At 37.4% G+C, this 27930-nt stretch overlaps 2 protein-coding genes across 6 annotated transcripts in view; one reads left to right on the plus strand and one right to left on the minus strand.

Annotated features, from left to right (window-relative positions):
* The window catches only part of CEP44 (centrosomal protein 44), a 57738-nt gene extending 33986 nt beyond the window's left edge, over positions 1-23752 (minus strand). For 2 of the 4 annotated variants that reach the window (XM_020997857.2, XM_020997853.2), the window contains exons 1-5: positions 23645-23751; positions 17841-17974; positions 13645-13792; positions 2459-2605; positions 384-503 (exon numbers count right to left, since the gene is read on the minus strand). In XM_020997857.2, coding sequence (XP_020853516.1) covers positions 384-503; positions 2459-2605; positions 13645-13792; positions 17841-17929 — 504 coding nt within the window. In that variant the 5' untranslated portion in view covers positions 17930-17974; positions 23645-23751. Of the gene's footprint in view, positions 1-383; positions 504-2458; positions 2606-13644; positions 13793-17840; positions 17975-23160; positions 23574-23644 lie in introns of those variants that run through there. The other 2 variants (XM_020997856.2, XM_020997854.2) reach the window with 2 other exon arrangements.
* A 324-nt stretch (positions 23753-24076) lies between these two features.
* Positions 24077-27930, plus strand: part of FBXO8 (F-box protein 8) — a 61218-nt gene continuing 57364 nt past the window's right edge. The window contains exon 1 of one of the 2 annotated variants that reach the window (XM_020997860.2): positions 24077-24359. The gene's annotated coding sequence lies outside the window, so the exon portion shown is untranslated. The remainder of the gene's footprint in view (positions 24360-27930) is intronic. The other variant, XM_020997859.2, reaches the window with a different exon arrangement.

Here is a 27930-nt window from a genome sequence, read left to right on the forward strand (position 1 = left end):
AAATGATTATGTTTATACTTCTCTAAGCATACTTTATATCCTCTTCTCTCCACCCCAGGTAAAATGTACGCTTCTTGAGTTAAGTTTTCCTTTTGTCTTTGTATTCTCAGCACCTAACAAGGTCCCTCACACATAGTGAGCATTTAATAAATGCTTCTTGGATTCTATTAGATGTTGTAGCTCTCTCAGGAGAACAAAAGTTCTCTGAGAACAAGACACTTCAATTTTGTCTTGATATCCTCCTCCCCCACAACTCAGGCATCTAGCACCGTGCCTCGCAGAGTGTAGTTTAATTCAATTCAATTCTTTGGTATACATCAGTGATGCTTTCTAAGTGATGTGTAAAGTATACTTCTATCAAAACATATTTCAAACATCCATACCTGCTCTGAAGGCACACCCCTGAATGTGAAGTCAGGAACAACAGGTTCTACAAGAGTTTTCTCAAAATTTATAAAAGCCTGTGACTTGATGGGACGAATTTTCTTTTTCTGTGCTACAGCCTGAAAAAGGAAGGTAATCAAAACAATATTTTTTTTAGCAAAGGATCACATAGCTTTAAATATTTTACCACTTCATTATTCATATAAGGTATGACTATAGAACAATAAGGCTGCTTCTGTGAGATCTGTTGGAGGTCAGAAGAAGAGTGATCACTATCTTATCAATATCTTCTAAGTTGAGGAAGCAATACTTTCAAAGTTGATTACTCAGTTTTGTGACTGCAGCTATGCTAAGAAAAAAATATGTTTTATTTCAGGAGTAAAAATAAAGTTAAACAAATCTGTACTTGACATGTCCAAAGAAGCTTATGGAAATGATGTGATGTCAATTTTGGCTGACATAAAAAGTTTAAATAATATAGGGAAGACGTCCATAATGATAAATTAAATAGAGTGTGATCATAGGTATGTGACATCGTATATTTTAGCTTCCTTATTCACACAAGGACAAATACATCCATAAATAGCTATCTCAATATTGCTGTATCAAGTGAGAAAATTATGTGAAGTGCTTAAGTGTCTATTACCATAATTATTTCTATTTAGTTAGCTGAAAAGTCTAAACTAGAAACTCAATCTCCTGGCTTCTACATAGGGCTCTTTCAACTATATCAGACTGCCATCTATATTCTATCAGATAATTAATGATAAAAATGACTGAAAGGTTAATTTAGATAACCTTATTCTGGAAGAAAACCTGAATTTGACAAAAGTTTTTACAAAAGCTAGAATATATGTTTGGAGTGATAAGCAGAAACAGCAAAGACTTAACATCTGTTCTGATTGCTCAGTTTAAAAGTGAACAAAACCAAAAAGGGAAGACTACATAAGCAGGGATTAAGCAGAAAATGATGTCACAGAAACCATAGCAGAGCATAAAAATCTACAAATGGAAAACCCAAATAGCATTAAGCTGTGAGAAAACATGCATATTAAAACCACAAAGACAATATTGAATAATTTATTTGATTTAAATGGACTTGTTTATGAAGAATTCATCCCACTAGGTAAAAAATTCAATCAGGATAAATTACAGGAACAACTCATTTCTCTGTATGTCACTTAATAAAATCAACAATCAATAATTAAATTTTAAAAGGCTCTTAAAACTGTATATGTTTATAAAACTGTATATATTTATAAAACTGTATAGATATGTAAGTTCTATATATATCAGTTATTATTACTGTTATTGCCATTGTTAACTGAGAAATGAGACAACACTTGGATTTAAAAGTTTTGATATATTTATAAAACTAGTCTCAAGTAAAAAGATTTATATTTACCAAGTGGAAAAAAGAAAAACAAAAATATAACCAAATTAACTGTCAAATAAGTGATCTTAAATCTAAAACACACCATTCCTAAAGTTAAAAGTTTTAAAATAAAGCTTTTAATTTTTTTTAAAGAAACAACAAGCATAAAGAATCAAAAGATTCATGCAATCTGATGCAAAGTGAAGTAAGCAGAGCCAAGGAAAAAATATATACAATGACTACAACAATGTAAATGGAAAGAACAACTACAAAACTATAAATAGTGAATGTTGAGCAATTTCAAAGAAGTATGGTCCTAAAGATGAAATATGAGAAGACATTCTACCTCCTTTGTCAGAGGTAAGAAATTCAACGGGAGCAGTACATTGCATATATTTTCAGAATTTTTCCACATACTAATCAGTTTTGATCATTTTTTTCTTTTTTCTTCTTTTATAAATTTAAATTTGCTGTATGTAATGACTGGGAGATGGAGGATGGAAAAGGTACTGGAAGAAATTTAGGTGATTTTTAAAAAAAATTTGAAATAAAAAGATCTGTTAGAGGTCAGAAGCAGGAAAGTTATTTTAAAAGCCCCTTCTAACAGTGCAACAGTAATGCTTACAATGAATTTTCTGAATATAATACATTTTATGCACTGAAGTATTAGATAATTTATATAATTTGACAATGAATTACCTTATCCAGGTTACACAGTTCCTTATGTTTTTTCATCACCAAATTCAAAATATCACAGACAATCTGTATCTTCCATTCAACAAACCCATACTGGAAAAACTGCTTTTTTGTCAAAATTGGCTTATAATGAAATTTATCTCGAAGAAGCTACAAAGATAAAAAATAAAAATCAACATAACATGGAAATTTATTTTCAAAATAAGAATTGTTCCTGTTTACAATATTACGTTAGTGTGTATGGGACAACGCATCTGTCTCAATTACTTTCCTAGAGTATAAAATGATGTCTTCCCTAACTGGAACAGTACATACTGATAGTTTATTGACTTTTAGCTATTTTGAGTTCTCAGTAGCTGTGAATATACAAAACGAACTACAGCTAAATAAATGACTTGAAAGGAAGAATACAAAAACTAGGAGACAATAAATGGAATCAAAATACTAGAAGCTTGTCTAGACAAATAGCACAACAAGCAGGAGTATAATTACTATAAATTAACACAGAGTAAGTAATACAGGATATATCTTCCAGAGGTAGAGGATAGCAACTCAACAATCTGGAGACCTTTCACTAGGTGATACCTTCGTGTTAAGGATGGCTCATTAGGTAGAAGAAGGATGCTCTGAAATGAGCATGTGATATAAAAGCAATAGGTAGCAATAAAAATGAAAAAAAAAATTATATGAACAGTAATGTAACACATGGGTTAGCCATCTGTCATAAGTTTCTCCTGTTGTGATTTAATCAATTTCTTTGCTTTGTAATGTTGTATCTGTCATATTTGGTGCCTTTTTAACTCTCTTACTGTGAAAAGTATTCAAGATTCATAGGCATGAGGATTTCATAACATCTATAATCACTTAGCCCCTTTTTTTTTAGTAATGATTATTTTTTTAAATTTTTTTATTTAGTATTTTATTTTTCCTCAGTTACATGTAAAAACAATTTTAACATTCATTTTTAAAACTTTGAGTTTCAAATTCTCTTCCTCCCTCCCCTCCTCACTGAGAAGGCAAGCAATACAATATAGGTGACACATGTGTAGTCATGCAAAACACTTTCATAATAGTCATGTTGTGAAAAACTATTTCCCTCCATCCTATTCCCCTACCTCCATTTATTCTATTCTCTCTCCTTTCACCATGTTCCTCCTCAAAAGTGTTTTGCTTCTGACTACCTCCTTCCCCAATCTGTCCTCCCTTTTATCACCCTCCCTCCCACATTGTTTTTTTCCTCTTCCTCTCCACTTTCCTGTAGGCTAAGATCAGTCAAGTGTATAAGTTATTCCCTCTCTGAGCCAATTCTGATGAGAGTAAGATTCAATTACTCCCTCTTAACCTCTGCCCTCTTCCCCTCCACTATAAAAGCTTTTTGTTGACTCTTTTATGTGTTAATTTACCCCATTCTACCTCTCCCTTTCTCTTTCTCTCAGTCCCTTCCTCTCTCACCCCTTAATTTTATTTTTTAGATATCATCCCTTCATATTCAACTCACACTTGTGCCCTATGTCTATATATACTCCTTCTAACTACCCTAATAATGAGAAAAGTCTTACGTTACAAATATCTTTCCATGTAAGAATGTAAACAGTTTAACTGAAGTCCCTTATGATTTCTCTTTCCTGTTTACCTTTTCGTGCTTCTTTTGAGTCTTGTATTTGAAAGTCAAATTTTCTATTTAGTTCTGATCTTTTCTCAAGAATGCTTGAAAGTCCTTGACCTCATTGAATGCCTCTTTTGCTTCTTAACTTCAACAATATTTCCTAATATTTTTCACTATTCTCCTCTTTGCTCACCAGTGAAGTCACTGAATACTAAAGGAAGGTGACCTAGCTGAAGAAGTAAGGCATTGTGAGGAACAGAGAAAAGGTAACATGTGCCAGGAAAGTAAACCACCACCACCACCACCACCACATCTACTAGAGACCCTGAATACACATAGTCCAAGACTGAAGCCAGAAGCCCTGGGGATAGGATACCCTCCAAACCATCAGTCCTACTTCCAGTGAACTAAATTCCTCACCACCACCATCAACTAACCACCATCAGCCAACAACAGGCTGAGTCCTTCCAACAAGACTCATTCCAAAGGCAGCACACTGTCTTTTCCCTCCCCTTCCCTTTTACTCCCCACCCAGGTCCTTCTTCCAAACTAACCCTTGGAACCATCACACTGAGAACCAATTTCCATCGAGATGTAGCCTGGCAACTATTTCTGCAGGTACTTCAGTCACAGCTACCAAAGACCCAGAAGGAATGTAGATGCCACCAATATCCCTGGTTCTGTCAAATGGTTCAACATCAGGGATTTTTTCAATGGAGATGGCATTGAAGAAGAGGCATTACTTCAGAACCATGGGACTTTTCTATCTGAACTGCAGCTGTGAATTTTTTTATGTGTTGTCTCTCTCTTGGGAACGTGAGCTCACTGAGAGCTAGAATTGTCTCACAGTGCTTTGCACACACTAAATACTTAGTAAATAAATGCCTTTTCATTCAGATATTCACTACATATACTACTGTGGGCAAGAATCCCTTAGAAGAAATGGAGTAGCCCTCATAGTCAATAAAAGGGTGAAAAAAGCAGTACTGGGGTATAATCTCAAAAAATGACTGAATGACATCTGTTTGAATCCAAGGCAAACCATCCAACATCACAGATACAAGTCTATGCTCCAACCACTGATGCTGAAGAAGTCAAAGTTGATCAGTTCTATGAAGGCCTACAATATCTTCTAGAAATACCACCAAAAAAAGATGTCACATTCATCAAAAGGGATTGGAATGCTAAAACAGGAAATCAAAAGTAACAGGCAAGTTTGGCCTTTGAGTACAACATGAAGCAGGACAGAGACTAATTTTGTCAAGATAACTCACTGGTCGTAACAAACAATTTTTCAACAACCCAAAAGGTGACTTTACACAAGGACATCACTAGACGGTCAACACAGAAATCAGACTAATTAAATACTTTGCCACCAAAGGTGGAGAAGCTTTATACAGTTAAAACAAGACTTAGAGCTGACTGTAGCTCAGATCATGAATTTATCATTGCAAAAATCAGACTTAAATTGGAGAAAGGACAGTAAACTCTCATACCATATAATTATGACCTAAATAATATCACTTATGAATATGAAGTGGAGGTGATGAATTTAAGGGATTAGATCTGGTAGACAGAGTGCCTGAAGAACAATGGACAGAGATTTGCAATACTATAGAGGAGGCAGCAACAGAAAACATTCCAAAGAAAAAGAAGAGCAAGTAAGCAAAATGGCTGTCCAATGAGGCTTTACAAGTAGCAGAAGAAAGATAGAAAGGGAAAGTAAAAGGAGAAAGGGAAAGAGATACCCAAATGAATGCAGAATTCCAAAGACTAAGAAGGAAAGATACGGTATTCTTAAATGAACAATGCAAAAAAAAAGAAAACAACAGAATGGAAAAGACAAGAGATCTCTTCAAGAAAATTAGAGGTATCAAGGAAATGTTTCACCCAAAACTGGGCATGATAAAAGACAAAAATGGCAGAGATTTAACAGAAGCAGAAGAGATTAAGAAGATGTAGAAAGAATATACCAAAGAACTATATAAGAAAGAACTCAACATCACCAATAACCACAATCATGTGGCCATGGATGTAGAGGCAGACATCCTGGAGAATAAAGTCAAGTGGGCATTGGGAAGCATTGTTAACAGTAAGGCAAGTGGAGGTAATGTAATTCCAGGTGAGCTATTTAAAACCCTAAAAGATATAATGTTAAAATGCTGCACTCAATATGCCAGCAATTTGAAAAAATGGCCAATGGATTGGAAAAGATCAGTTTACATCCTAATCCTAACAAAGGGCAATGCCAAGAAATGTTCAAATCTCCAAACAATCATATTCATTTCACACACCAGCAAGGTTATGCTTAAGATTCTGCAAGCTAGGCTTCAGCAATATATGAACCAAGAATTACCAGAAGAACAGGATGGTTTTTGAAGAACCAGAGGAACTAGAGACCAAATTGCCAACATTCACCGCATTATGGAGAAAGCAAGAGAGTTCCAAAAAAACTTCTGCTTCTGCTTCATTGACTACACTAAAGCCTCTGACTGTGTAGAACGCAACAAAATGTGGCAAGTCCTAGAAGAGATGGTAATACCAGATCATTCTACTTGTCTCCTGAGGAACTTGTATGCAGGCCAAGGCAGAAACAAACATGGATCCATTGGTTTAAGACTGGAAAAGGAGTGTGACAAGCCTGTATACTGTCACCTTTAACTTATATGCAGAGCACATCATGCAAAATGCCTAGCTGAATGAATCAAAAGCTGGAATCAAAGTTGCCAGAAGAAAGAGCAACAATCTCATATATGTAGAGGATTCCACTTTGATGTCAGAAAGTGAAGAGTAATTAAGAAATCTCTCGATAAGGGCGAAGGAGGGGAGTGTCAAAGCTCACCTGAAGCTTAACATCACAAAAACTAAAATCTCGGCAACTGATTCCATCACTTCCTGGAAAACAGAGGGAGAAGAAACGAAAGCAGTGTCAGATTTTATATTCTTGGGCTCAAAGATCACTGTAGACTGAGACTGCAGCCATGAAATTAAAAGATGCTTGCTTCTTAGAAGAAAAGTTAGGGCAAATCTGGACAGCATACTAAAAAGCAGAGACATCACCTTAACAACAAAGGTCCATATATCTAAAGCTATGATTTTTCCAGTAGCAATGTGTAGCTGTGAGATTTGGTACTATAAGGAAAGTTGAATGATGCAGAATCAACACTTTCAAACTGTGGTGCTGAAGGAGACTTCTGAGAACAAGGAGGTCAAATCAGTTAATACTTTAAAAATTTTAATTCAGGCTTTTCACTGAAGGTCAAATACTGAAGCTGAAGCTTAAATACTTTGGCCACAAAATGAGAAGATAGGACTCACTGGAAGACACCCTCATGTTGGGAAAGACTGAAGGCAAAATGAAAAGGGGATGGCAGAGGATGAGACTGATAGTACCACGGAAACAAAGAACATGAAGTTGGATAAACTGTGAGAAACAGTGGAGGATAGAAGTGCTTCTTGTGCTATGGCCCATGATGTCATGAAGACTTGGACATGACTGAACAACAATGACAAATGCTTTTTCAATCACCTAGTCATTCACACTGACTTAACAGAATTTCTCTACCTGCTCATCTTCTGCAACAAACATTGGCACACAAACTGTAATTATCTCCAAAATGGTCATTTAGACTCTGATCATTATACATCTATATCTATCTACCTACCTACCTATATATGTGTGTGTATACATATTATGTATTATATATATATATACACATATATATATACATATATATATCATTGTATATCATAACAATGCAAAAAAAGATGATCAAGTGTTTCATGAAATATTTCCTCTTGTTTTTGGGAAGACAATGAAACCAATTACATGGCTTTCCTTTCCAAGGAAAACTCCTAAGACCCCTTTTCATTCTCCTCAAATATCTCTCTTGCATTCACTACAGTGGAAATGTCAATACTGATATAGTTCAGTTCAATGTTGGTCACTGATTGGTCACAGGATAAGCATTTCATATATGGAAACTCAATGGTTTAATCAATGTTTATAAATACTATAAAAAGGGGGAAGAAATAGTTTTTAGAGGGAAGAGTAATAGCAGAAGTAGCAGGGGTAATAATGTAGAAGCTTCCAATGTTAGGCTAAGGTGTGCAAACTTTACTGGGCACCACAGAAAAACTAAAAAAACTCACTATTCATATGTAATGATTTAAAGATGCTTGGTAAGCTGTGACTACCTAAGCTTTCTTTACTGCATATTAAAGCATCCTGAGGACTGAAAAGCAATTTAACCCAATATAACAAAAATTATAATATTACCGAAGATAATGATACAAGTATCACAAATATCCAAGGAATATTTTATAGAACTCAAGAAAATAATAAAATTCATTTGGAGGAAAAAAGAGAGCTAGGAAATAATGAAAAAAGGGAGGAACAAGACATGAATAGCACTTCCCAAACCTACTAAGCTGAATTTCTCTATAGAATTTAGTTTAAAACATACTCCTTATCTTTCTATTTGAACATTCTTCAAATCCACTCTACCTAAATCCTATCATTTCCACTTCAACATCCAATGACAGTAAGAATTAGGTCCCTGTTACTGATAAATCAGATACTGAATACCACTTCTTTTCACCTCTTGATGGAATGAATTAGCGCCTCTATTTTGGGTAGAGAGACTTTCAACCAACATTTGGGTAATTAAAACACACCATCACTAAATTGTGCTTTTGTGCCTAGCTTGACACCAGTTTCCTAAACCTTTTATCTAATGTCTCTTTCTGTCCAGGTAGTTTGCTGCTGCTGTTTGTCCTTCATTCTTGAAGAGGACCATGACGTCAGGCAGGTGATGTCACGACATGCAAATGAATTGGATTTAAGTGAGGAAGGGCTGTGCAGAGTCACTGGCCTCACTTTCACCTCCAGAGCCATCTGGGTCCAGTGGCCAGATATAGGTCAGGAAAACTGGAAATGGCCCAGGATGCAGTGGGGAACTTTGGCCTTTTCAAGCTAAGGTCTTTAACAGGTCTCAGTTTAACTGAGGTAATGCCTATTCAACGATTAAGGCTTAATAAAAAATGAGACAAAGAATGGCTTTAAAAAAAAAAGTGGTCTACTGCACATACTCCAATGACAATTCTGCTGCTGTTTCTGCCTCTACTCATTAATCAGTCAACCAATAAGCATATATATTATTAAGTACCTATTATGTCTCACCTATATATGTTCAATAGTTCCATCAAAACACCTTTTAGAGTATTCTCTATATTTTTTGTGAACTCCTTCTGGAGGTAGCTGTATGGTCATATTCTACTAAATAGTTAAGTAGATAAAGTACCTATTATGTATCTACAGTTAGGAGCTGTAGATACAAAGACAAAAGTGAAACTTGCTGCCTGCAAAGGGCTTATATCCTCTTGGGGGAAACAACATGTATCTAATTAAGTATGTACAAAATTAAAACAAAATAACTTTGTGGAGGACATTAGAAGCTGGGGAAAAAAGTTTGAAGGTAGAACTTAAGCCGGGAGATAAACAAGGACTTTTAAGAAGTGAAAATGAAGAGGCAGTGTATTCCAGTGCAAAGGCATGAAGATGAGAGATGGCATATTGTATATGAGAAACTGCAAGTCCAGACTGCAGAAGAGGGAAAGTAATGTATAAGCCTGGAAGTACAGGCGAAGGTAAGATCGTGACTGACTTTCACAACCAAACTTAAAAAGCAGAGTTTTTATTTGTTCCTATAAGTGACAGGAAGCCACTGGAGGAAATGTCATGTTTAGACATGAGCATTAGGAAAATTACTTTGGCAGCTATACAGATGATGGAATGGCACAGAGAAAGACCTGAGGGTAAGGAAGCTTAATTAGGGGGCTATTATAGTAGACCAGGCAAAAATTAAGAATGGGGGCCTGACGAAAGGGTTGGCACAATGAGGAGAGTGAAAGAGATACATGAGAGAGATGCTGAGCATCAACTGATTGGATATAAATGACTGACATCAACAGCCGAATCATCTGGAAGGGTTAGTAGCTAATTTTGGAATCTGTGACATAGTTGGACTCTTTAAAATTGTTCTGAGGGAGATGGCCACTGAGTCACTAGATCACGCAACAACCTAGTATTTTCAAGTCATTCCATCTTAATGGTGCTACACCCTTATGTGTAATTACACTTATATGTTCAATAGTTCCTTCAAAACACCTTTTAGAGTATTCTCTATATTTTTTGTGAACTCCTTCTGGAGGTAGCTGTATGGTCACATTCTACTAAATAGTTAACTAGATAAAGCAGTTTAGGCACTTACTATGTTCCAGGCACTGTTTTTTGGGTTGAGGAAAGAAACACAAAAAATCAAGAAAAGTCCCTATGTTCAAGGAATTTGTATTCTAACAGGGGAGGACAAAACATAAAAGAAGATAAGGGAAGGTGGAGAAGGGTGGAAGTCCTGAGAGTAAGTTGAGCTAGGAATGAAGTGAGCAAGTTTAAGACCTGTCAAGAAATGGCAGTGTGAGCTAGGAACTCACCAATCAAGAGAGCAGGATCCAGGGTTCTCCTGATAGACCTGACCTAGATCGTTGCAGCCAAAAAGATTTGAGGCTCTGATATCTCTATGTATGTGTTCATGCACATAAACAGGGAGGGGAGGAAGAGATGAGCATGAAGGAATTCTCAGTTCGGCTTTGGACACAATACACTTGAGCTGCTTTTGGAATGTCTATTTTGAAAGGTCCAATCGATAATCGTAGTGGACTACCACTCAGGAGAAAGATTGGTTTGGGATATACAGATTTGGTATTCATTTGCATAGAGATGATTAAATCAACAGAAGCAGATGAGGTTATTAAGTGAAATAGTGTCCTGAGATATGAGAAAAGGGTCCGATACATGAAATGTATAATGAAGCAGCAGAGGAGAGTGAGACGTCTTCAACCAAATGTTCTGGGTAATGTTTTCCCATTCTGTTCTTTCATTTCCTTGCATGAATAGAACTTCTTTATAATTGAGTGTATGCTTTATACTGCTGCTAAAGTGAATTTCCTACTTAATAAATTCTATTGGCTTTATACCACTTCCAAAACAAAATAAAAACCTGTTTGTCTTTTAAAGCTCTTTACAACCTGGCCCCAACCTATTATTTCCAAGCTTAATGTACATTACTCATCCCCTTGCACCCAAAGATCCAAACTAGTCTTCTCTCTGTTCTTCACACATAATATTCTACTTCTTATTTCCATGCCTCTTCAATGGTTCTCCCTGATACTTGAAAGTACTCTCTCCTTACCCTTACCTCACAGAATCTCTCTTCCCTTCAAAACATCACCCAAGCACCATACATGAAACCTTTCCTGATCCTCTTAACTGCTAGTGTCCTTCCTCTCAAACTACTCTAAATGTATTTATATTTATTTTATTTATATTTATATAGAATATATTTATATAAGGCCTTACTGTCACCCATTAGAACATTTGCTCCTTGAGGGTAAGGATTATTTCATTCACTGTATTTGTATTTTCAGCACCTAGCATGGTACTGGATAGAAAGCAGGTGCTTAATAAATCCCTGTCGATTGATTTATATATACTATCATTCTACTTTATCCTGCTTCTTCTGAATAAGGTATAGTCTCCCACAGTCAAATTCTAGCCACAGATCCATCACACAATGTCTCAATAATACTTACGAGGTCAAATTTGGTACCTTATTAGAATCTCTAATTCATCTAGCTATTCATCACCCAACTTTACCTTGTTTCTCCCAAAATCTGATGAAAACTTTCCAACTTACCCATTTCTATTTGGGACATCACCATCCTTCAAATCACACAAGCTCAAAATCTTGAAGTCAACTTTGACTCTTTCCTTTTCTACAGACATCACATTCAGTCAGATGATTATTCCTATAGATCCCAACTAAAAAAATCTCTAACTCCATTTCTCCACTCACAACCCTAGTAATGGCCCTCTTCATTCCCTGCATTACCATACAGCATCTAAACTAAACTCTCTGACTCCAAACTCTAAATTCCCCATCCAGCCTCCAAAAGTCTCCCAAAATAATCTCACTATCTCACTAATGCACAAGTTTGAAGACTGTCACTCTCCCACTCAAGAATGTTCAGTGACTCCCTGCTATTTATAGGATAAAATACAAACTTCTTCACCTGGCATGGGAGGTCTTCCACAATCTGGTTTTCCCTTTTCTTTGAAGCCTCATTTTAATAACACTATAATGTAAAGACTTTAATTTCCAACAAAATTTGAATGTTCACTTGCATTTTTGTTATGTATCCACACGGGCCACCATAAGGAGGCTGAGAAGCTATAGATATGAGAAGAAAGAGTGTTACATAAGTAAAGCTACTCCTAGAACTGGAGGGAAAATTTATTAGAGAGATCCTGGCTATAAGAGAGGCAGAGAGATTAGGATGGGAAGGTGGAGGGAAATATATCATAGTAAACAGGCTGCTAGTATACAGCAAATGGTGAAGAATGACCGAGCTTAGCCTTGGTAGCAAAGTGAGACATCCACTGAACATGTTAAGTCAGCAGACATCCATTGAACATATTAAGTTATGTGGCATGAGAAGACTGCGAAGAACAATAGTAGTATTTGGGAGGGAAAGATTGAGTAGTATCAAGTAAAAGTTTGATAAATTTAATTTTATGTGGATCAATGACTCCAGACATTATAAACAAGCAAAAACATAAGTTTAAAAATTTTTTGATGATTAATTTGGATTATTTTAAATTAACTACTCTAATAATGATAAAAAATTGGAACTTTCTACACTAGTAAGTGACATGGAATGGACATAAGGAGACGTCTAACTGGCCTCATGACCTTAGGCAAGTCCCTTAAATTTTTCTGAGTTTACTTTCTTTCTTTCTTTTTATTTTTTTAGGCAATTGGGGTTAAGAGACTTGCCCAGGGTCACACAGCTGGTAAGTGCCAAGTGTTTAGTCTAAGGCCAGATTTGAACTCAGGTCCTCCTAACTTCCGGGCCCGTGCTCTATCCATTGACCACCTACCCGCCCCCTGAGTTTTACTTTCTTCTGTAAAGGTAACCACATAACATTTAAGGTTTCTTTCAGGAACAACTCTAAAAACCGACACTGAGTTTGATGATTTAGTAGGACAAAGAACTATTACTGTCACTTGAAAAAACTGCTTAAATTATTAACAGCTAGAACTGGGTCAAAAGTATTCTGGTACTAAGACATTTAAATTTTATGGCAGGTTTTTTTTTTTAAATCACACCTAGGAAACCAAGTTCATTCAAATGTTCTTTTACATGTGTTCCAAAAGATAAACATTTATTTAACTCATGATACACTGATCTAGAGACCTCAATAAATACAGTCACATCACTTACCTCTATCCAAATGTCATGTTTCTTTTAGGCTGACAAGAGACATACACTTAAAAACTTCCAGTGAGTGTCATTTTATTTCAAAATATGCTACTGAAAAATCTGGTATTTTACACCCTGTTATTCAAACCAGTTAGCTATTGCTAAAATCATAGGATAGATATATCCCAACAATCCAATACAAATATAAACCTCACTTTAACGAGTAATTTAATAGTTTCTTGCTCTATAATATTTACAATACCTTATAGACAGAATCAATGAATCGATAATCATTCTTTGCCGTGAGTTCTGTATTGGAGATGACCAAAAATTCTGCCACATAAGTTGAATATGAAGTCAGGGAATGGCTTATAATAGGCAAATATGCTGCAGGATCTCCTTTTACTAAACTGTTGGAAGGGGGAAAAAAGCATGTTTTAATGATTCCACAAAATTAGACCTTCAAAATTTTGTTACGATTTTCCTCTTTAAAAATGCTCCAATAACCCGAGACGGTAGCAAACACTTGTAATCCCTGCTAACGCTTGGTGCTGTAGTACCGCTGAATTCAATGAAACACCAATGTCAGGAGCTCCAGGAGCAGAGAGATAATAGGTAGCTTAAGGAGGGTAAACTGGCTCAGTTTAGAAATAAAACAGATCAAAGCTCCCACAAAGATCAGCAGTAGGATCAAGACTGTGAGTGGCTACTGTAGGAATACCTAAGTTAAGATAGGGAGATCAAGTCTCAAAAGAAAAAGAAGAAAAGCTGCCATGAAATTATTATCTACTCAAAATAAGTTCCATTGTGGAGAACCTTAACTTAGATAAAAAAGTAACCCAATAAATGTTTGTTATCAACAAAGTTTGAATTAAGTAACTTCTAATAGCTGCTTTAATATTAAAAATGAAAATTCTAACAAGTATATATGCACCTGAATATAGTGATATTTCATTTAACATTTACACACACAGGAAAGATGGTGGCTCATTAATTTCAAATGAATAGCCAAACCTCAGAAAGTTAAATAGAACTAGCTGAAAAATAACTAGGGGGGAGGGGGGAGGTCACAAAGGTAAACTTACAGGTAAATTATATCAAACATAAGAAATTAGTAATATAACACATATTATACACAAATTATTCTAAGAAAATTGAGGAAAAAATACATCACACTCCCTTTGAGACAAATATAATATCACTTTGTAGAAGGCTGAAGCAAAGAAAGAGAATTATAAATTAATATCCCTAATAAAATACTAATTCAAAATTTTAAATAAAATCCTAACAGAAAGACTACAGTAATATATCAAAAGATGAGCCTTTATGACCAAGATTTTAAAACCTGAGATGGGAGAACAATTTAACATTAGAACAATAAGCAATCACACTGAAAACAGAAACACTCCAAATCATATTATATCAATAGATTATAGAAAAAACATTAGACAAAATACAGCATTCATTTATGCCCCAAAAGAAAAACTTACAAAGGATTAGTAGAGAAGCAATTTTAATATGCTAAAATGTAAATATCTAAAAGATTAACTTGCAAAGAAGCCTTCCCAATAAACTCCAAAGATTCAAAAATACTGCACTGATACTGACATAATAATTCTAGAAACACTAGCAACAGAAGAGAAAAATTAACCCTATTTGTTTTCAATTCAGTGGTTTTAGTAGAAAACTCTATAGAACCAGCAAAGAAGCTTACTGAAATAATTAATATAATTAATAGCTTCAATAAAGTTGCAGGATACAAAATAAATCTACAAAAATTAATAGTATTTTTATACAGTAATAACTTTCAGGAGGAAATAATAGCAAGGGATATTCCATTCAAAATAACTTCAAAATGCATGAAATATATGTTCTATTAACCATGGATCTCTATACATTTAGAAAAATACAATTACGAAACACTCTTTAAAGAAATAAAGAACTCCTTAAAGCGTGAGGGGTGTTCATTGGTTACATAAGTGTCAACACAATAAATATTATTTACCTGACAGAAAAATATCAATTTATCTCAACAAATGTACAGCTTTGCATTATACCAACAGAACTACTAAAAAGATACTCTGAAGAGCTAAATAAAAGAAGAAAATTTATTTGGAGAAATAAAAGATCTAGAATGTCAAGGGAAATAATGAAAAACAACAGAAAAGTAGGAGGAATCTCACTCCTAGACCTCAATTTTTAATATAAAGCAGTAATGATCAAAACTACTGGCATAAAAATATTTATAGAAACTTTTTTGTGGCAAAAAATTGGAAATTAAGGGGATGTCCATCAACTGGGGAATGGCTAAACAAGTTGTGGTATATTATGGTGATGGAATCCTACTGTGCCATAAAAAAATGCCAAGCAGGATGGTTTCAGAAAAACCTGGGAACACTTCTATGTATTTACGTACAGCGAAGTGAGCCGAACCAAAAGAACACTGTACACAGTAAGAGCAGTACTGTATGATGATCGACTGTGATTTAGCTATTCTGATCAATACAATGATTCAAGAAAAATCCCAAAAGGCTCACGATGAAAAATGCTATTCGTCTCCAGGAAACGGAAGAATTTTGAGGGCAAATGAAAGCATAATGTTTTCCTTCTTTAAAACAAAATGCAACATGGCTAATATGGAAATATTTTTGCCTGATTTCACATGTACAAATGCTGTCACAGTTCTTGTCTTCTCAATGGGTGGGCAAGGGGTGGGAAAGGACAGCAAGAACTCGGGAACTCAGAATTTAAATGAAGAAAAAAACTATCGTACAGCTTTTAAAAAGTGAGAAGTAGACTAAGAGTTGGGAACGAGGCCTAAGCGGCAAACGGCAGGGAAGCAAGGAATCCAAAAGAAGTGTGTAACTGTGTAACACCGAACCGCTTAACAAAGGGTCAGCACTGGGAGAGGAAAGCAAAGCCAGGAGCAGCCTAGGAGGGGCCGAGGACAGCAGCAACTCAAGGTCACAGTGAGAACAGAGAACAGGTTTAGAACAAGTGAGGCCTAAGGACAAAACAGATCAAGAAGATATTACGGTCAGATAAAGAAATGGAACGCAATGGATCATAATAACGAGAATACTTAGATTCACAAGAGGAAATACCAAATTGAACAAAAGAGTCAAGTGTCAGGAAAACTAGTAAAAAGAAAGGGGCAGCTAGGTGGCACAATGGATAGAGCACCAGCCCCGAAGTCAGGAGGACCCGAGTTCAAATCTGGCCTCAGACCAAACACTTCTAACGTATTAGCTGTGTGACCCTGGGCAAGTCACTTAACCCCAACTGCCAAAAAAAAAGGAAAAGAAAATAATCCATCTCACTAAGAACAGCAAACGTGAAAATTAAAACATCCCTGAAATTTCACTTCACACCCACACCCATCAAATCAGCAAAAATGATAAAAGATGGAAAGAGTTAAAATTATGCGGAAGATAGACATGGCAATACACTGTTGGCACAACTATCAAACGGTCTAATTGTTCTGGAACACAATCTGGAATTTTTACAGAAATGATGACAAATTGCTCATACCTTTTGACCTGGCAACGCTTCCAAAAAGGTAGAGACAGGTCCCAAAGATAACAAAATTTTCAGAGTAGAACTTTTTATTATAGCAAAATGACTAGAAAAAAATAAGAAGCTATCTTGAGTGGAGAACAGGTAAACAAATTAAAGCATAAAGTAAATGAACTCTTGTGCTATAATAATAAACAACAAATAAGAGAAATTTGGAAAGTGCATGAACTGATAGAGAGAAGCAAGCAGAACCAAGAAAAAAATATACACAATGACTACAATAATAGATATTAAAATACCACTAAAAGGCAGCCAAATTCAGATTCACTGCAGCCTTGGCCTTGGAGAATAGATGATGATACACACTAACCTCCTCTTAGTAAAGAGGTGGAGAGACTGACTGTTAAAGGTGCAGAATACTGCATATGCTGTTAGACCCAGTTATCATGTAAGCTGATTTTGCTTAACTGTTTTTGTTTGTTAAAGGAATGGTTCAACAGGAAGAAAGGTACTTAGGATCAATAACTCTCTGATTTAGATGGTTTATTTGTGGAAGGTGAGAGGATGAAAGGAGACCAAGGACTAGCTTAGATGAGTTTATAAAAAGCCCTGCTACATCACTCTCAAATATGCATGAGAAAACCATACGACACTGAAATAAAATTTGTTTTTGTAATCTGCATAAAACTTTGCTAATTAACAAGACATTTCAAGTTCTTAAAGTCCCAAATATAATTAGTAAAAAATGCAAGTGTTCCTATAACTCCACAAATTTTGAAATGCATGCATCGACTTCATGAAGATCAATTTAAATAGTATCCATACAGTAGTATTTTTCTTAACTCCACTCTTCTTACACAAGTCAATTTTTCTAAAAGTTGTTTCATCTACTGAAATCATAACTTTAAAATAAATTGAGTCAGGTACTTCATTGTAACTTACCCTGAATAATCCACCTCTCTAGGATAACCAAGCAATCGAATTCCTTGTTCTAGATTTCGTAAGCTTCTTTTTAAATCACCAGTTGCCATTGTTTAAAATCAGAATTAAATTCTGGTTTTGATGGGATTTTTCACCTTTTAAAAAAAAAGGGGGGAAAAGCAATTGTAAATATTGGGACTTCCAATGAGCTTTCCAGAAGTACTTTGGTTTATACTTCATAGCACTTAACACAATAAGCTAACGACCATTTTCTGTTTATTTCCTTCACTAGTTTATAAGTCTTTCTAAATTTTGGCAATTGTTGTATGTTAAATCATTGCTAGAGCTCCCCCAATACCTAATACAGAAGATACCCATAAATATTCATTGAGAATTAAATGAATAAGATTCCTAGTTTTTATTTAGACTTAACACTGGAAATTCATGTTGCCAGTAACAAAGCTCAAAATAAAAGAGGTCTATCAACTAAGGAACACAAAATACACTAGTTTTTTTATAGTTCTATAGCATCCATAAAGAAATGAGATTAAAAAAAACTGCTTCTTATTAATGTAATTATGAAACATGGCAAAACCTAATTTATTCAGACACTATTAATCAGGCCCAAATCTAGCTTCAGAAAATATTTAAATAGGACTTTGATACTTTAAAGATACAAAGTAAAAAGCTGCCTAATAGCCATCCTTGTAAATCTACTTCAATAATCATAACTTGCAATTAAAAATAAAGCTGCCTAACAGCCATCCTTGTAAATCTACTTCAATAATCATAACTTGCAATTAAAAATACTGTCTATAAATTGTTGGTTTTAAGATATAGTTTCATCTTTCTAGTATAAAGGAACCTCTCAGATATCTTATGAAATAGGAAGAAATGAAGAAATTTTTATTAAGCACTTATTACATGCCAAGCACTGAGGATACAAACAGAGAAATGAGACAATTCTTACTCTCAAAGGGTTCACACTCTAATTAGAGGAGACAACATAGGAGGATTCAGGGGAAGGACAGATGGTAAAGCCATCGAATATGAAGGGCACAACAGCAGGACAGATGATATGGTCCAATGGATGGACCTTAGTACCCAGTGAGACGGCATATGAGTAAGGCCTGACAGTCTTCCACCTTACCAGAAGGATTATAGTTGATGGCCCTCTGCTCATCCAAGTGGTGAGTAGCCATGTCCAGCCTAAAGCCAAGGGCCTTGTAAGGGCCTGCCACATGACCTTTGAGAAGTAGGAGATTCTGATAAAAACTGAGCAGCAAGGAAGCAGGGGCACTGTTGAAGGGTCTCTCAAGGTAACCTCTGATATGCAGAGCCTAGTAGGAGGATCTGGGCAGTGTCTAGCTAAGGCCGTTGGGGGTAAGGATTATTTACTTAGCATTAATTACTATTAATATCTTAACAATACAGAATACAAATTTATACAACACTCCAGAGTGATTCATTAAAGAGGTTCTACTTCATTTTAGATTAATTCATGTTTTTAAATACTTAACATACGTAGGATAAGTCTAATAAACAGGTCTACAAAGGCAGAGTTGGTTCTGTCCTCCAATACCAGGGTTATGAAAAAAATTCCCCTACATTTGATAGGATGAGTCCAAAAGTGATACTACTTCTTAACCTATGCCAACGGGCCAAGTAATATCTCTGTGCAGATCACAACCCAACCACACCTTATCTACTGGGATTTTTGTCCATGTTATTATCTAATTAATCCCTAAAAGAAAATCAACGCCAACTGCTGAGGTCTTTTTTGCATTTTATAGGTACCAGTGGAGGACTTGGGCTGCCCACATATTACCTATACCTCTTGCTATATAAAAAACATTTATGTCCTCAGTAACATCCCTTAGTCCACTTCATGCACTACGTGATTATTAAAAATATGGTGAAGCTTACTTGGACCCATCCTGTCTCTCCAGTGCCCTGTGGGTTACCTCTAATTTTAACTGTCCAGAGTGTGGTGCTCTAAGACTCCCTACCAAACGGCATCATGTTTGTCAGGTCATGTCACTTCCCTGCTCTATCTCCAATGGCTCCCTATTACCAGTACCTCAAGGGTCAAACATTAACTCCTTTCTTTGGCATCTAAAACCCTTCACAATCTGGCTCCAGCAATACCTCTCCAACACACCTTCCTAGGATAAAGTGAGAGGTACAATGGATGGAACGCTGGCCTTGGAGTCAGGAAGACCTAATTTCTAATCTGGCCTTAGACGAGTCAGATAACCTGTTTGCTTCAGTTTCCTCAACTACAAAATGGGAACAATAAGAGCACTTACCTCCCAGAGCTGTCGTGAGAATCAAATGAGAGAATATTTGTAAGTGCTTAGCACAGTGACTGGCACATAGTAGGCACCCTCCTTCCTGCACATTACTCCCCTTTACACACCCCATAGGCTAGGCAGACTAGCTTTCTTGCTGTTTCTCACACATAAGACTTCATCACTCATCTATGACTTTGAACAGTTTGGTTTCCACGCCTGAAAAAAACGAAGCTTCCTCATCTCCACATCTTAGAATCCCTTTAATACTCAACTCAAGTACCTCTTTCTACATGAGGCCTTTCCTGATCCCCTTCCCCAATTATTCCCCGACATTTATTTAGAATACACTTAAGTACATGTTGTCGCTTTGGTCAGAATGTGAGTTCTTTGGGCGCAGTTACTGTTTCTCTTCTGCCTTTGCGACCACAGTGTCCAGTACATTGGAAATGCTTCATAAGTGTTTGCGTGGGTGAAAAATATTAGAATCAAGTATTTGGCAACTCCCCAAATACTTAGAGGCATCTAGGGGGCCCAATGGATAGAGAATTGGACCTGAGGTTAGAAAGATCTAAGTTCAAATTCAGTCTTAAGCACCGCCCAGCTGTGTGACCCTGAACAAGTCACATAACCTGCCTGCCTTGGTTTCTTCATCTATAAAATCAGATATAACATCAGCTACCTTTCACAGGGTTGTTGTGAGGGTCAAATAAGACATTTATAAAGTGATTTGCAAACCTTAAGGTGCAATAGTTATCCCATAAAAAATCCAGGCTAATCTCTTCCTCTTGTTCAATTCTGAGTTCAACTTACTGTCCATTCATAGTGGCTATTTGTATTGATCATCAACTCAATGGATTGGCCATTCAAATGCATGTCAGAGTCTAGCTGATATTTTCCATCCATTTGGTTTTTCCTGTCAGCTTGTTAGGCTCTTCTGGATAATCAGAGATTACTATATAATGTTCTGGGATTCAATATGATCTGCAAAGAAGGATACCTGGTGGACCTCACTCTGTATAGGAAATCTCACTTCTATTTGGACCCAGCCTAGAACAACTGATGACAAAGGCAAACACCTTTGGCAAGCATATCCTCCTGCTTTATGCCTTCATGCTAATAATCACAAGGTCATTGAACATTATGGTTACATAAAGGAATCGCTTATCATTTTAACCTAAACATGAGAGATTCCTTATTGGTGATGAGCCTTTTAGGTACTGTTTTGTGTTACCAAATAAAATTCTTTTAAAAATCAACAATATATCTAGAAGAGCTGCTAGGTAGCACAGTGGATACAGTGCCAGACCCGAAGTCAGGAAAACGTAACTTCTTGAGTTCAAATCTGGCCTCAGACACTTGCTAGCTATGTAATCCTAGACAAGTTACTTAACCCATATGCCTCAATTCCTCCAAAAAAGCCCCAATGGAGTCACAGAGTCAGACAATACTGAAAAGACCAAAGAATAAGATAAACATACACTGACATCTTGTATTCGGTGCAGCTTTTCAGGCAACAGTGGAATTGTAAAACTTAGGTATACTACAGAAAAGCATTTGCAAAAGCCTATCTATTCTATTCTTCTCTCACATTTTTTATTAAGGACAGAGCATATGATCACAGACCTCAAAGAGTCTCAATCTCCTTAATTTACAGTTGAGAAGAAACATCATCATCAAGGACACATACAACTAGAAAAAAGGTTAAGCAAGTCATAAGGAGAGTAAAAGGCACACATTCTGAATGTTACACTGTTACCCACAAAAATACTAAAAGAACCAGAAATAGTCTGTGCTTTGATTAGATCAGGAAATTACACTTAGAGCTGAAAAGGAACAGACCATCAAACCCTCATTTAAAGGTGAAAAAACCAAAGGCCAGAGAAGTGAAGCACCCTGTCCAATCTTGCACACAGTAAATGCAGCCAGTGACCTCCTGTTGTCCCAAACCCCAAATTCTCCACTAAACCACAAGGCCTCCTTCACAGAGGGCTTTCTGGAAGGCACAAAAAAGAACAATTCCTAGTGACTGGACATAGGTTATGAGCTACACCGGTGCATAAATTATCCATGTCAACAAGGTGATAGCTCAGGAGAAATGGATCCAGGCAACGGGTTTTTTAAAGAAGTCATTTATGTGCTTTTACAGAAATATCCAACCTGTGCAAAATTTGCTTTCAAAAGACAAAGGAAGAAAAATGGCTTCTAGCTCCACGTCCTTTGTCACTGTCAGTCTGTAAGCCCTTCTTTAAGGGAGGTGGAAGAGATGTATGGTTGTACAGTAAGGCAGAAAAGTCAATTTTTCTTATCCATGAATGCCTCAATGACCACCCCCCCTTCAAAGCAAGGCTCTTGACAGATGAAAATAAAGCCTGTAAAAGGAAGGAATATGCTTCTTTTCCCCTCCTAATGGACTGCTGCAAATATAACGTAGAGGTTGAATGAAGGAGAAGGTTTGTTGATTCTTGCTTAACTGAAATTCTTAGGAACATTCAATTAAAAATTTGCTCTGAGGAAGAAGGGGATGTCAGTTTTTACAATCAAAACATGTTTGGAAATGCTGTTTCAGTCTAAAACAAAAAAAATTTCTCCCTGATGATTTAAATGCCAAATGGTGCTTGGTACTCATTTCGAAATGAAATTTAACTTAAGGAATTTTAGAAATTATTCTCCTTTTACCGACTTCCCCCCCCCAAAAAGGATAAAACCTTAACATATCTAAAATGAAAGCGGAATTTTTCCAAAACGAAATGCCATCAGCTTTAAATAAAGAGATGTTAGGAAAACCGGGCAAACGCAAGCCGGAGATGCGAGCTCAGACATCATGGCATCCGGCACTGTTCTCGGGGCGTGTGTGTGTGTGTGGGGGGGTCCTCATGGCCCAGGTCTCATTTTCCACTTACCCGCCTCCCCCGAACAAGACCACCACCGCAGCCTGGCCATGACCTCCGTGCTCTCTTACAGCTTAGCCCCGGACTCCCTGCTCTGCTACTTACGGTATGACAACGGACCACTCACCACCCCTCTCTGGACCTTCCCCAGACACTCACCGCTACTCCTCGGGCCGCTTTCAGGACGACAGTAAAATGAGGGGGTTGGCCTGGGGGGCCTCGAGAGCCCCTCCCTGCCTTGGATCTGGCTCGTAAGCGCTAGGCCGCTCGAGAGGCAAGGTGAGCCAGCGAGCAGCAAGGAGGAGCTGCTGCATCCAGCAGACGTCGCTGCGGACGCTTAGTGAAGCTAGGACTCTCAAGCTGCGCCAGAGACTCAGTTTCCTCCTCAGTATAACGGAAAAGGAAACAATTGCGCCGTGCACGCCCGCAGAATCTGCGGGGCAAAAGGGGCTGAGGAAGCAAACGCGCGTAGCAAACCATGAATCGGCGTCATCGTCAGTGTAGGTGTGGGGGGGGGGAACCGAAGCATCCGGCCCTTCGCCCCTGCCCCACCCCCAGACTGGACCGGGAAAGACGGAGTGGGTGGGGTGGAGAAAAGGCGGTGCTCCCCCCCGCTCCACTCCCGCTCGTCCCCGCGGCTCACCTCGTAAGTCCGCAGCCCAAGGAAGCCGTGTCAGAGCCCGCGGAGGCAGCTGGACGCGAGCGGGCCCGTGCGCGCACTTGTGGACGGCGCCTGCGCCCTTCACTCACTGCGCCGACCGTTTACCACCCGGGCCGGGGGTGGCAGGCCGCAGCGCTCCCCGGGAGGCGTATCGAGCTTAGCCCCTCCTTTATTCTCTGCCGCCCTCCGCCGCAGATTCCAAACGGCGCCACTCAGCGCCCTTCGGGGATCGGGGCGGGGGTCACCGAGATTTCCAAAGGCCCCGAAGTGGTCAGGAGAGCACACCCAAGACGCGGGTGGTTTAGGGGAGTCGCAGGGGCCTCAAAGACATGATGGGAAGACTACAAGCGTGTGGCGAATCGTGAGGTGGGCGAAATACACCTCTTTGTCTTCGAGGGCACGGGAACGTCGTCACTTCCGGCAACAATAGGAAACGTCAAAACTCGGACAGGAGGCCACTTGGGCCGCCGCAGCGGGAGCGGTGCTGAGCCCTGGAGGCGGCGGGAGCTGCTGCCGCTGCTGACATCAACATCACCACCTCGTTCCCCCTCCCCTCCTCGGCTGAGGCCGTAGAGCTGGAACCGGCTTCTCCATGGCCCGGACAACCGTGCCCGGCTGAGCCGCCTTCCAGTTGGCTGAAGCCACCTTCCCAGAAGCTGAGTCGTCGCGGCGGCGGTGGGGATTGCAGGTGGCTCAGGTATGAACTCCAGCACGACTTTGTCCCCCGCCCCCTCCCCCCCAGTCTCTCATTCCCCACCCCCACCCCCGGCTGCTTCCCCTCCCACCCGGAGGCCCCCCGGTTACATTACCTGCCTGCCTGTGGTCAAAGGCTGACCAACCTGCGTGAGCCAGTGACCAATAGCACTCGTCATCTCCTCGAGTGACGGCGCGTCAGCCAATGACCGTGCGGGATTAGGGGCGTTGGGGAGGCGGGAAGCTGTAACTCTAGTCCCTGGAGATGGGGTGTCATCCCGGGAAGAGGCGAAGGCAGATCTGCCCTCATCTTTAAGTCTTGCCGTCAGGTAGCGAGAGCATTACTTTGTTCCCCAAACCTCCCTGGAACAAAGACCTGGGAGATCTTTCTGGTCTCGTTTTACAGCCTTTGTGAATGCCAGCGACACACCCAGCTGGGCAGGGCCCGACCTTCGGCCCTTGTGGAAGGAATTACCGCTTTTACACCTGGCGTCAGGATAAAGTCTTCAATATTCCTTTTAGTGGCGAGATTAGTACTTGCCCTCCCTGACTGGAATGATAGGAATTATCAGATACTCCAGCACCCATCTTTTAAAATAAATTGTTTCCTTGCATATTCACTTCATTTTTAAGAAAATGAATTTTACAGATATCTTTAGTGTTTTACATCACCAGAGTTTCTTACAGTAAGTTATCCACCCTTTTCATCTTCTAGAGCTGTTTTCACTTTAAAACAAAAGGCACCTTAAGCTTACGTTAAAGTATTGGTATTGAAATTATGGATCTAATAGTGCAGTCCTCCTTTATGAGTGAAATATGAATTTTTTTAAAAATAAAATTGTCTTGGTAGATTTTTATGTCGCCTAAATTTTCCCCTGTGCCCCAGCCCCTTTTAAAGAGCCATACCACACAACAGTGTTTTATAAAAAGAAAAAGAGGAAGAGGGGAAAAAAGTACATCAACACATTGAAAAAATCTGAAAATACATGCATTGTTTCACATCTGTTGGAGATAAGGAAGGAGAGCATTCCAGGCATGGGGGACATAAGGTGATCAAGTCTGGAGTCCCAAGGTGGAGTGTCTTTTCATTGAGACCATGCTTGTTTTTTGTAATTTTTGTTAAATCTTATTTTCAAATGTTTTTAGATTCTTTCTAATGAATCATTTCAAGCCTTCCAAAGGTTCTTAATTTAAGAACTGTTCAACGTTTCATAGTGCTTACATATTTAATTTATTACATGTGCTGAACTTCATGCTTAATAACAATTTATGTTCCTATCAAGTTTTTATAAATAGGTGAAAAGGGTAGCCCTCCTTTCTGTTTCACCAGAAATAATCACCAAGACATTTGTATAAACTCAGGGCAGTGGAATTACTAATCCTAGTCTTTAATTGAGTAGTCCATTGTCACTCTAACCCATTTTTATTGATTTAATTGATTCAGGTGCTATTTTTCAAATGAAGGTGGGGCAAACCAAATGGCTTGTCTTTGGTAAGCATGAATCATTAGCATTGAATTTTGCATAGCATTTAGACCTATTTCCCTTAATTGGATTATTTTAGTTCAATAATGTTCCAAATGAAAGGATGAATATCATAAAATCTTGAGTCTACCCCCAATCCAAAATGATGCCATTGTTTTAAGATGTGTATATTTATTTGCCAGCAAGTTATCCAAATGCTTTCACATTAGATTGCTGCCTTTGATTCTTAATCATCTTTGACCTCCAGTTATTATCACATTAGGAAATCCAGTATTAAAGAACCAGGGTTGAAATATAGTCTATTCAGAAGATATCATAGTTACTTAAAATGCTTTTTGAAGATAACCTTAGAGTTTTTGTATATTGCTAGCTGCAGGCTGAAATAATGGGGATGTCTTGCTTGCCTGTACTAATTTTCCCCCCTGATCTTTTGTCTTAAATATGTAAGACTAGAAACCAAACCTGATATCTTTTATGCAGGGATTTAAGGACGTAGACCAGCTATTGTCTTAATGACCATATTTTACTTTTGTAACAAAGAAGAAGCAAAAGTAATAATCCTAATAATTCTTGGCTGTTCTAGTTAAAAATAAATGAGCCCATTAAAATAAAATTTATAGACTGTGATAAAATGTAAGTTTTAAGAAAACAGTGATATTGTAAATCTTTGCAAAATTTTAAAAAAATACAAGCTGTGTGCTTTTTAGTAACAAAAACTATTCTTGAAGAACCAGACCTCTAAATTTAATGAGAGCTTTTTTATGTCTGGTATGTACCTCATGACCTCTTGGTACTTAACTGTTTGCCTTTTCTTCTTATAAGACCCCTTGTGGACCTAGACTTCTTTCATTCTTCTATAGTTGTTGCCTTTAAGTTTAGGGAGTGAATGGTTATCACTTTTTTTTCCTCTGTTCAGTCTGTTCTGGACACTTTGGTGGTCTACTATTTTTTAAGGAGAGAAATGAAATGCCTAAAGTAATAACTCCCCACAGAAAACTTTTATTTTCTATTCTTTTAGAATAATCTTAGGGGATCTCATTTGAAGATTATCAAATTAGAGTTACTTCATATCCATTTGCTGTAGAATTTACTTTTAATTGGTAGTTTTATGGTTCTCAGTTTCATATTTTTCAAGTGGAAATAGCATGAGATTTTCCATAATTTTTTAGAAATATATCATTTGCAGAAAATGGGTTACTTTAAAATGATGCCACCATTGTGACACCAAATACATGCCATGGTTTAGAATGAGTGCTTCAAGTGAGCCTATTTAGAAATTAATCAATGTATGCCAGATATTTAATATTAGTTGTGATAGTGGAATGGGTTCACCCCATACCAGTTTAGGAAGCAGAATGTTTCATTCATCTTTGAGTAATCTGAATTCCATACTCAATTCTCTCCATTTCACTCTCCAAAAAAATCAGTCATTTTTAAATTAGATACAGTTGTTCCCAAATCATGTAATTGTGTGTGTGAGCGCTTAACAGCTTACATAAACTGACAGAGGAGAGTTAGTCACCTTTTCCTTTTGCTCATACAAAATAGTAATTTTTTAAATGTTTAACTTATTTTAATAACATTTTGATTTAAGAATGCTACATATCTTATAATACAGTTGTAAGAGTTAGAGTACTGCTTAATATGTCATTCAATGATTATTGTAAAATACTCATGGAAGTAATATATAATAAAATTTCTTAGAAACAATAAAATGTGGAATGTTAGGAATATATTTCTGTAATTACATTTGAAGAAATATGAAGAAACTTAATTTGTCATAAAAAACCATATAATAGCATGCCAAATTCTAAAGTAGAAACTTTTTTTATATAGTTATGCTATAACAAACAAAAAATTCCTCAGTAAAATGATTTAAAGGATCATTTAGACTTTCTACAAATTTAATCATTCACCTGAAGTAGAACACTCAGAAAACTTTGCATTGTAATGTATACTAAATAATTAATGTAGTAAATTGCTTGGAATTATTTTTTCAGCCTTCTTTGTATTGCATTTTTGATGTTAGTTCCATTACAATGGAGCACAAAAGATTAGATTTTACTGTCCTTTGCTTACTTGGTTAAGGGA

The sequence above is a fragment of the Phascolarctos cinereus genome, unplaced genomic scaffold (assembly GCF_003287225.1).
Source record: "Phascolarctos cinereus isolate Bilbo 61053 unplaced genomic scaffold, phaCin_HiC Scaffold_9;HRSCAF=440, whole genome shotgun sequence".
Lineage (NCBI taxonomy): Eukaryota > Metazoa > Chordata > Mammalia > Diprotodontia > Phascolarctidae > Phascolarctos > Phascolarctos cinereus.